Here is an 11,587-nt window from a genome sequence, read left to right as displayed (position 1 = left end):
ACCTTTTTCATCACCATAAACATTTTTCTCAATTTCAACCAAACACAACTTGTATTTTCCACACAATTATCCAATGAATTCTCATCATCCGTGTTCACCAAAGAAGGAGGAGTACTGTCACCAGTCTCAGAATAAGAATTCAAGTTAGAATGAACTATCATATTATTTTCATTGTACAAATTGGCATCGAAATCCTTGGAAACTGTATCATTACTATAGCTATCAGTTGGTAAAACATTAGACTTAATGTACAAATTATCGTCTACTACATCGCTATGAGTGGATGATATAGGCGAAAAGTTTTTACGTTGATAATCATTGTTGTACCTTAAAATTTGGTCTTGGTTTGGTAAAAACTCACCATCACCATCAGTTCTTGCAAAATCGTCACGTTGATGGTGATTCAACAAAGGTGCACTAATAAATTTATCGACTGTGGCCAAAAACGCGGTCAGATTACCGCCTCTGTCTTCCTGGATGTTAGGAACTGCTGGTACGTTGTTGGAGTCGTTAGAAATATCACTGAATTTATTTGAGTAGTGATGGTTGTTGGTTAGGAGTTTTAGGTTATCCATGGCGTACAGATTTGGGTTGAATTTTTGAGTTTCGGACGCTATTTCGTTTTTGGTGGCTTCAGAACTTTTGAGAAGGCTGCAGCATTCGAAGAACAAGGCTTCTTCTACACTCAGGGCTTTGCGGTTGTTCATATCTGATGTGGGATCAGGGATCGGTTGAGGAGGAGGTGGTAGTTGTTGGATTTCTGGTGGTGGAGGTAAAATTACTTCATCTGCGATGTTGTCATCAACTTGGTCAGGTTTGGCAACTTCAGGTAAAGCATCAACGTCTTTGTGAACCGGTGCATCATCACCTTTGGCTGGTGCATTATTACCATTGGCTGGTGCATCATCACCATTGGCTGGTGCATCAACTATCTTGGTTTCTTCTACTTCAATTTCAGCATCTTTTTCATTCTTTTTATTCAAAAATTCGATCTCCGACAACTTAGCAATATGCGTCAAAGTCATCTTGTGCTTGTTCAAGCTTTCCAAACGTTGAAAACTCTTCTTACAAATTTCACAATAGTTCAAAGCGTCAATTGGTTTAACAACCACAGGACTTGCTCGTGTATTTTTCTCCGTTTTGACTTGTGGCTTCACTTTTTTTTGAATTATACAGTATAGACTTCTTGTACCGCCGCTTTTTCTTGGATTTTATTATATCATACTTTAGAATAAAATCATTCGACGTGTTATTTTGATCCTGAGAACACGCGATACTGGTTTTATCATCGTCCAAAGGTTCTTCTGGTTTTAAAGGCTCATTTGTTTCTGGTTTTTGTTGCAAAGTTTTAGCAATAACTGCTAAACTTACATCTTCATCAGAATCAGTCTCAATGGTATCACCAGAGTTGTCAGGGACATGACTTGTAGTTGTATTGTCTAAAATGTTCTCGTTGGTTTCAACAGTTTCATCGCCGATTTTTGATAACAATGACTCTGTAAATATTTCGCTGTCTTCCATCAAACTGATTTGTTCGTCTGTACATTTTTGTTCATCAAAACTATCACATATTTGTATCTTGTCTTCAGTTTCTGGCAAAGCAAATTCAGGAGAAGTTGTTTTATTTTCAATAATAAATAGATTGTCATTAAGAGAAACTGGTTGGATTTCAGGTAATTCGTCATCGACAATATTTGATTTGATTTCAGCATCCAGTAAAGTTAAACTTGGTTCGTCAATATTGGTTACTATATCCTGGAATTCGTTGGTTTTAGATTTGCATATTCGTGGTGACATTTTACGTTCAACAACTTGTTTTTTAGGCTGTTTGCTCTTCTTGGTTTTTGCATTCTGACGTTTGGTCTTCCTTGTTTTTGATTGTTTGGTCTTGGGCTTAGCCTTGTCCAAAATGTTTGAAACAGCTTTATTTACTTGACTAATTTCACTAGATTTATCCTCCAATAATAAACTTGGTTCGTCGACACCTAAATCACTTTGAACATTGGTTTCAGAATTTGTATCCGCACTTGGTTGTTCATTTGCTTCAAGAAGTCCATTTACCATATCGTCTACTGATACCTTATCAGTTTCCAACACAGTTTTCTCCACAGGCAACGGTAAAACTTCATCCAGCCCAGCTTCTTTCTTCTCAGAATTTTGATTATCATCTTCCTTTTGTTTGCAAACTTTTTCAAAAATATTCACATCCGACGCCGACATAGTTTCCTCTTCAAAATGTGATTTACCACAATCCTTTACAACTTCCGGCTCGATTTTTGTCGATTCAGGTTGATCATCGTTCGAACTTTCAACAAAAATTTCACTCAAACACTTGCTGATAATTTTCCTGCTGCTTTCCTTCTTGAAACTGATTGTAATTTTCGGAGATCTCAAAACTGGTAATTCGTTTTCGATTGGAGACGTAGTAAAAATATCGTCTTTTGTAATGGAATGATCTGGTTTGGAAATGGACGTATCGTTGTTAAAAATCGGCGATGGTGATAAATTGTCTCGTATTAGTGGTTCTGGTGCATCAACTTTGGAATTTTCTGGTTCAATATGTTCCAATTGAGCATTATGTGATTTATCTAGACTTGCAGGTGCAAAATCATCCTCAAGTGCTACTTTATCATCATCATCAAAACTCTTAAAAAAATCATTTTGCACATTTGAGTCATTACTACCATCATCAAAAGGCATTGAAGACAAAACATCAGACAGGTTCTTCCTTCCCTTTTTATTTTTACCCAAAGTCTTTTTCATCCTAAATTTAATCTTCGGACTTTTCGACACGTACGGTTTCCTCTTCTCGCGTTTCCTGATAGGACTGACCTCGAATTCAGGAATTTTTAGAATGAATTTTTCAGGAGTTTTCGGTTTCCCTGAATTAATGTCTAAGGAATTTTTCTTCACATCATCACACAATAAAAATTCATTTAGATGCTCAGACTCTTTTAGGACTTCACTGATGTCGATATCGCTACCCAGTTTGTCGCCGACTGAATCATCTAAAGCTTTGTCTATATCCGATGATAAACTGTCGGAACGAAAATGAGGTTTTGTAAAATTTGTATCATTTAAGAAGGTATTTAAGTCCAATCTTACGTCGCGTTTGGTGGACGACAAATTTAGTGGATTTATATCATTCGACGGAGTAACTATATCATTCGACGGAGCAACTACATCATTTTTCAGAATTTTGTTGTCACTGAAATTTGACTTCACTGCTTCATTGATCTTGGGCTTAATGGCTTCCTCAGGGTTTATTTTGAACATTGACACTGTTGATAAATTGTTTTCTGGTGCAGAAACTTTAGGCAAGTTCTCACTTTCATTTATGATTGTTACAGAAACCTTCCATAGGTTTTCAAGTTCAATTGGGACAACTGGTTTTGGTGGCAAAATCGTGATTTCCCTGTTGCTTAATATTTCATCTGGGACAACTGGTTTTGGTGGCAAAACTGAGATTTCCCTGTTGCCTAATATTTCATCTGGGACAACTGGTTTTGGTGGCAAAACTGAGATTTCCCTGTTGCATAAGATTTCATCTGGGACAACTGGTTTTGGTGGCAAAACTGAGATTTTCTTGTTGCTTAGTATTTCTTCTGGGACAACAGGTTTTGGTGGAAACATTGAGATTTCCTTCTTACCTAGTATTTCATTTGGGACAATAGGATTTGATGGCAAAACTGAGATTTCCTTCTTACTTAGTATTTCATCTGAAACAACAGGATTTGGTAGAAAAACTAAGATATCCTTGTTGCTTAGTAATTTATCTGAGACAACTGGTTTTGGTGGCAAAATAGAGACTTCCCGGTTGCTTAATATTTCTTCTGAAACAACAGGATTTGGTGGAAAAACTAAGATATCCTTGTTGCATAATATTTCTTCTGGGACAACAGGATTTGGTGGCAAATCTGATTTTTCCTTATTGCATAATAATCCTACCAAAGGCACCTTCAAATCTGTAACAACTCTGGATTTGGTTGCAGAATCTTCAAGGGGTTGCAAATTTGTAGTTTCAGTATTTGTTTCATATAATTTTGTTGAAAAATCTAGAATTGGTGGTGTTGATTTCTGTTTTGGTGTTGATGTACTGCAAACTGGTGTTGGTACCTTTTCTGGTGTTGATTTCTCTTCTGGTATTGATATTTTTTCTGGTGCTGATGTACTGCAAACTGGTATTGATATTTTTTCTGGCGTTGATGTACTGCAAACTGGTATTGGTATCTTTTCTGAAACTAATTTCTGTTCTGGTGTTGATGTACTGAAAACTGGTATTGAAATCTTTTCTAATGTTGCTTTCTCTTCTGGTATTGATATATTTTCTGGTGTTGACTTCTGTTCTAGTATTGGTATCTTTTCTGGTGTTGTTTTCTCTTCTGGTGTACTGCAAATTGATGCTTGTGAGCTGTTGAATATATTAAAAGAACCGGCACAACTTTCTGATAATTTAGAATGCAACTTATTGGTCAACATTGCTATGCAATCAGTCAACTTTTTAGACCGTCTTTTCGGTGTTTTGCTCGGAGTGTTTGGAATCCCAGTTGGAGAAATTTTGTTTGGAGTTGCTGCTGCAGACAACTGTGGAGTCTCAGATATAGTTGCATGAGTTGTTTCTTCAATTTGCTTCTGATCTGGTTTCAATATTGGTGATATTTCTTCAGGTATTGATACTTGCGGTACTTCTTTTGTACTAGTATCCACTGTTTCATTACCAACTAGTTCATCAATAATTGATGCTTTCACTTCATCCATGGGTACATCCTGAACTTCATCCACAGACTCAGGTACTAACAATTGCTGAGATTTCACCTCAGCAGACACTGCACAATCACCAATTGTCGACAAATCCTTTATGGGACCTGTTATTGTAACCGGACTTTCACCATTAATTTCAGGAACATCCAAGATCAATGGTGCAAAATTTAATTTCAACCTCGATGGAGCCAAAGGACGTGGTGCCTTCTTGGACTTAACCACAACAGGTGATAGAACAGGACAAGTTTCTGTACTCTTACCACTGGAAATAGGCGATACAATTTTTAATTCAGGCATTTGTTCAGCATCAGATGTTTTAGATTTCTTCTTATTGGCTGGTTTTTTAATGACTGGTGCTTTTGGTTTTACCAATTTAACTGCAGGTTTTCTTTTAGGTTTGCTCAATGGTTTGGAAATAATTTTGGCAAGTGGTACATCATCACTTTTGCTGTCTGAATCATCACCATCAGGAAGAACCAAGGGTTCTGCAGATACCACACTTGTTAATAAAGAAATTTCTGTGGTTTTTGTGGTTTTATCATCATCAACATCAGCTGCTATGGTTGATGTTGTTACATCCAGTTTTTCAGCAAGACTTGCGGGCGTAGACAAATCTTCCACGATAAATTTTGGAATTGGTAACTTCTTGGGTTTAACTTTTTTGTTCTTAATGTCCTTGCTGGTTTTAACAATTTTCTTTACTTGCTTAGGCTTAGCAGTCAAAACTTCTGTAGGTGACTTGGAATCTTTAGAACTCTCATCTGTATTTACAATATCTATCGGTGTATCAGTCTTGTCCTCATCAACAGTAGTTGTCTCTGGCTTCTGTACAATTTTTGCACCTTTTTTACTCACCTGCTTCTTTTTCTTGCTACTTACATCACTTTCAACAGTCACATCACTCAATAAAACACCTTCTGCACTTTCTACTGTACTTGGTTTACTTTTAACAACCTTACTTTTCAAAACAATCTTCTTACCATCTTTATCACTCAACACTTTTGACTCCACCGACTTGTCCTCTGTCTCTCGTTTAACACTTTCACCATCACCGTCCTTCTTCACAACTTTCTTAACACCTTTACCAGATGTCCTGGCTGTACTGGATGTCCCTGTATCATTTTTCACAATTCTATTCCTGTTGGCATGTTGCTGTTTAGCGTTCTTGAGTCGTTGCAATTCAGTCCAGGTGTGTTTGTGTCCTGACCCAATCAGGAAAGGTCTACTTCGGCTTGATCTCATATTGTTGGAGACCAGTATCGAGTGTCTGGGGTTTGATTTTTGAGGTTTGTGCTTCTGGTTTTTGTTGAGCGGTCTCTGGACAGGTTTTGGTAATGGCATGACGTGCTTGGTTAGACGTTTTGCTGGTAGATTTGCCAACATCCTTTGAATTGTTTCCGCTAGAAGAGGAAAATTGTAATAGATTAGTAATAGTTATAAATTGTTTCAAGTATTTATTCTGTTTGGTAAATTTTTTGGCACTTTAGTGAAGTAAAATTATAGCTTGGTGAATTTCTTACATTAATTTCTTTGTAGTAAGAAATGAGAAATGAAATGAATATAAATACAAATAAAAATGAAAGAAAATGACTTAGCTCAAATAAACTTATTATGATAAAGATAAAACAATGTGTAATTATAGAAAATAGTAAAATTAAATAGCAAACAATGAGAGCAAAATGTTTTCTGTTCGTTTTAAAAACAATCTCATTCAAATTATTGTTGATATGTTTAATGCACCAATAACATTAAACAAATATTTGCAATTGTTTCTTTCAAATTGTTTTGATTCCAAGTGTAATCAGAACAATCATAACTTTATGAATGTTAAAAGAATAAATTTATATTTATTATATTTATATTTTATGAACGCTAATTCATATATAAATATATATAGACTTTAGTTGATTATTACAATATGGAATTTATCTCAGATATTTTAATGATCAAAATAATATAGAAATCCGCGTTTCAACAATTTTTAATTAAAATTCTAATATCCAAACGTTATAAAACATTTTGCCTAAAATTCAGTAAATTTTATCTACTTTTAAATAAAATTTTTAATGCATAGGGTCCGAAACAAAATTTTCAAATTATATAAAAAATTGTTAAAAAATGTCCTGAATTTTTATATAGAATATAAAAATTAAGTTTATTTTAAATACTGATATCTAAGTGTTATATAACATTTTGACTAAATTTTAGTAAATTTTATCTAGTTTCAACTAATGTAATTATGTGCATTATGTTCGAAACGAAATTTTGAATTATATAAATAAATGTTAAAAAAATGTCCTGCATTTTCATATAGGATATAAAAATTAATTTTATTTTAAATTCTGATATCTAAGTGTTATATAACATTTTGACTAAATTTTAGTAAATTTTATCTAGTTTTAACTAAAGTAATTAGTGCAAAGTGTCCGGAACAAAATGTTCAAATTATATAAAAAAATGTTAAAAAATGTACTAAACCTGCATATAATGCTAACTAGAAGAATGTAAAATTAATTTTGTTTTTTAAATTTAATTTTAATATCCAAGTGTCATATAGAACAATTTTTACTAAATTTTAGTAAATTTTATATATTGCAAACTAGAATAATATAAAATTGATTTCATTTAAAATGTTATCTAAGTGAACCAAATTTTCGAATTATTTAAAAAAATGTTAAAATGAAGTCCTAAATCTGCATGAACTAAAAACCAGAAGAATATAAAATTGATTTAATCTAACTGTAATCTAAAATATAAAATCTTATCTAACTGTTATACATTAGGGTTTTTACTAAAATTTAGTAAATTTTATCGAGTTTTAACTAATGTAATTAGTACATTCTGTCAGAAAAATTTGCAAATTATTTTGAAAAATGTTTAAGATATATTAATGCTAACTAAGAGAATATAGAACGAATTATATTTAAAGATTTAATTTCCGACTTAATCAAAAGCAGTTTTGACTAAATTTTACTAAATTCTATGTAGTTTTAACTAATGCAAATACAGCATGGTGTCCGAAAAGAAATTTGCAAATTATTTTAAAAAAATGTTAAAAAATGGCCTAAATCTCTACAATGTAAGCTAACAAAATGTAAATTTAATTTCATTTTAAATTTTAATATCCAAGTTTATAAAAAAAACAGTATTTACTGCATTTTAGTAATTTTTATCGAGTTCTAACTAATGCATAATGTACGAAACAAAATTTTCAAAATTATAAACAAATGTTAAAATAAATACCAAATCTCTATATAATGCTAACTAGAAGAATGTAAAATTAATTTTGTTTACAATTTTAATATCCAAGTGTTACATAACAATATTTACTGAATTTTAGTAAAAATTGTCTAGTTTTTAGTAATGCAATTAGAGCAGTGTCCAAAAAGGATTTTTAAGTTCATAAAGAAATGTTAAGAAAAAAATATCATGAATCTCCATAAACTACTAACTAAAAGAATATAAAATTGATTTCATTTAAGATGTCTAATATCTAAGTGTTATATGAGGGTTTTTACTAAAATTTTTAAATTTTATATAGTTTCAACTATGATTAGTGCATTCAATCCGGAATAAAATTTTCAAAAAATATAAAATATGTTGAAAATGTTCTAATTCTCCACATATTGCAAATTAGAAGAGTATAAAATTTATTTTATTGTTATATGAGAATTTTTACTAAAATTTAGTAAATTTTATCTAGTTTCAACTAATGCAATTTGAGCATAGTGCTCAAAACGAAATTTTCAAACTCTATAAAAAAATTATTAAAAAATCTCCATATAGTGCAAACTAAAAAAATATATGTACAACTATTTTTATTTTAAATTTTAATACCCAAACTCATCAAAAACGCTTATTACTGAATTTCAACTCGGTTTTTAAATAATTTAATAGTTAGTGCAACGAACTTTTTAAACTATTAGAAGAAATATAAAATAAATGTTGGAAATCTCACACAAATTTAAACATCTACAAAAAAACATGTTTATTATTTTTTTTAGATTAATTGTGAAAATTCAATTTATTCAAAAATCCAGGATTTATCTATTAAATTTTTATAAAAATTTAAACAAAACACTTCTTAAACAGGCATCCAACTAGAAATAGAAAGAGAATTAAACTGCAAAATATAATTTGAATTCATTTCCATACATTATAAATCCCATGTCTTGAAAGCATCTTTCCATAAAATATATAACAACTATAATTCCCTAACCCCGATAAAATATTCCGACAAATTCTTTATTCACCACATATAAACTATAAATACATTAAATCATCAATCACATAAACATCTCTTTACATCCATTACATTCACCCGTTGACTACATAATATGCAACCTCATATACGTACCATCACTTGGTTTAACTCTGGGCCCAGACTTCTTCTTCACCTTCCGTCTCAGTTTCTTAACAATAGCCCCTGAGGAATTACCATTTCCATTATTCTGTCTCCTCGAAGGCTTGCATCCGTTCAACCTAGCCCTTCTCCTTCGAGTACCAAAAGGCCTATACCTGGATTTCTTCTTCGACAACAACCAAGCATCACCTGCACATTCTAATAAATGCCTGTAAAAGTCTTCGCCTTTCAAATCTGTCTTGCACTTTGTACACTTTGTATATGAACTGTGGCTTTTTACATCTGGTTTTACTTGTTCGATATTAAGTTTCTCGTCTATTAAAAGTTTGCCAGTGTTTTGAGAGCCTGGTAAATGGAATAAACGATACACTTCACTGTTGATCATGTCTTTGCCCACGATTTCGTAATAGGTTGAGTATATATAAGCGTGTTCTGAAGTCTTGTGATCTTCCAGTTCTTTGAGAGTGTTTAGTTTTTTACCACAGCCGACACAGACGTAACACCTAGGCCTTGCCCATTCACCGCTTAAAAACACTTCTAAAGAATTAACCATTGTTTGTACTTCTGAGGATCTATTCTTGGCTTCTAACTGCAGGTACTCCGATATCAGCAATGATTCGCTTGATGGTTCCAAAGGATTAGTAGGTGTAATAGGAATTGCTGATATATCGATTTTGTTGTCTACAGGTTCTACAATAACAGTTTCAACGTCTTCTGTTTTAATTACAACTTCCACATCACTTTTAGTGTTGGCTTTGGCTAAATTTGCACAAATGTCATTAATCCTACTAGATTTCCTACGAACTTTTGTTTCATTCTCAGTTTTTTCCAAAGCGCGTACGTCAGGTTTAACTTCCTCAAATTCCTGCTCCAAATGTAACTTCGGAAACAACCTGGTATCAAGTATGGAATTCAATTCATTCAGCAAACGTACTTTTTCATTTCTGATATTATTCTCTATTATTTCTTCCTCCGTATTACTTTCACCAGCTTTAATCCGTTCGGTGTCGTACTTACTTTTCATAGTCAACTGTGTCCACATATCCAATTTGGATAAGTCTCTGGTGCCTTGGCAAGACGGTTTGATTTTTTTCACCATTTTACCGTTTTCGTTATAATATTTGTACTTTTTAACGAAATCGAACTTCCACTTCCATGAGTTTTTCGTGGCTTTCTTGCGCGGCAGTTTTAGGTTGCTGAAAGGACCGGCTCCGTACTGTTCCGAGGTCAAAAGAGTAGGAAATGAGCTGATCGAGGATAGATTTGTATTTGATTCGTGTATCCTTACTTTATTCTCGTCCCTCAGCAATGGCAGTGTTGAGCTATCCAGGTCTGGCTCCTCAGTCTTACTCATTCCCGGTATGTTATTCATTTTTCCATCCAAGTAACGCGCTAAATTTTCACACACGTTACTAGTCACGTTTTGGTAAAAGTCCTTATCAAATCTACTGTCAAATAATTCATTTTTCGAATTTATGTTTTTGTTTATAACGAACTCTTGCGGTTCTTGCGTGAAAGTCTTCGATTTGTTACTCTGTTTTTTATCAGAGTTAAGTGGCGACTTTAAATCGCCGCTTTTACGACTTTTGGACGTCTGTTTCTTACCACCAGGAGAACGATTCTGAGTAATACCCAATCGCGACAACATCGGCTCATTCTGCGGCGTATCTCCTGTTGTGTTCCCAGAAGATGTACCAGATCTCTGCAACTTCGTCCTAACCGGTTCCGTAACCACAATCTTCGGATTGACTTTGGGTTCTGCCAGAGACACGATGTTCACGGCTATGTTCTGTTCAAAATCTACCGCGTCCGGGATTGCAAATTCGCCAACAGTCCTCGCCATGTCTACTTTTTGCCCGTGCGCGTCTGACAGATGAGCATTCAAAATTTCACTAGAGGGAAATCGCACTGTACATTTGGTGCATGCAAAGTATTTGTCCCCGTGTCTTTCGGACATATGCAAAAATAATTGTTTCAGATCGACGCTCCTGGCCAAGGCAGTGTGCTCCGTTGAACAAAATCCACAGCCGATGAAATCTGATTTGGAATTCGAGACATTTCCACGCCCGCTGGAACGCCTGCTGGGATTATCCTTGTGTACTCGTTGGACGTGCCGAATTTGCAAAGATGCTGTAACGAAAGATCGTTCGCAGTAGAGGCAAAGGAAACGTTTTGGGATGTTTTGACATCAGAATTGACGGGGACGACGCATCCGTACCGGCGGATGGCACTTGAGGCATAATTTTGATGGAGTTCAGCTGTTTCACAGGTTTGCTCTCGGGTTCTTCTAGCAACAATTTATTAACGGGTTTAATTTTGTGTAAGATGCGAGTCAGTTTACTTAAAGGCAGTTTGCAGCGCAAACTGATCTCTTGGTGAGTTGACACCACAGTCATGGATTTTTCATTTTGTTCACAGCTCGTGGTTTCAACTTGATTCGTCATGGTTTCGTCTACCTTAATC

At 33.9% G+C, this 11,587-nt stretch overlaps 1 protein-coding gene across 1 annotated transcript; it reads right to left on the bottom strand.

Moving 5' to 3' along the window:
- Positions 1-1,101: 1,101 nt before the first annotated feature.
- Positions 1,102-11,327, bottom strand: LOC113367765 (titin-like). Its single transcript, XM_026609345.1, has 2 exons — positions 9,119-11,327; positions 1,102-6,161 (listed from the first exon to the last, which is right to left on the bottom strand). The coding sequence occupies exons 1-2, from the start codon at positions 11,079-11,081 to the stop codon at positions 1,102-1,104; spliced, it is 7,023 nt and encodes a 2,340-aa protein (XP_026465130.1). The 5' UTR covers positions 11,082-11,327.
- Positions 11,328-11,587: the final 260 nt, after the last annotated feature.

The sequence above is a fragment of the Ctenocephalides felis genome, unplaced genomic scaffold (genome assembly GCF_003426905.1).
Source record: "Ctenocephalides felis isolate EL2017-DRISC unplaced genomic scaffold, ASM342690v1 CF-g0.4_SCAFFOLD_01170, whole genome shotgun sequence".
NCBI lineage: Eukaryota > Metazoa > Arthropoda > Insecta > Siphonaptera > Pulicidae > Ctenocephalides > Ctenocephalides felis.
Note: the sequence above shows the minus strand (reverse complement) of the source record. Positions and strands in the feature narration are given on the sequence as shown.

Bases quoted from the DNA above. Each gene is read 5' to 3' on its own strand.
- LOC113367765 (XM_026609345.1), bottom strand. From the start codon at position 11,081: ATGTCCGAAAGACACGGGGACAAATACTTTGCATGCACCAAATGTACA. The intron at 6,162-9,118 runs GTACGTATATGA...TTCCTCTTCTAG, and splicing joins CAGAGTTAAACCAAGTGATG to CGGAAACAATTCAAAGGATG.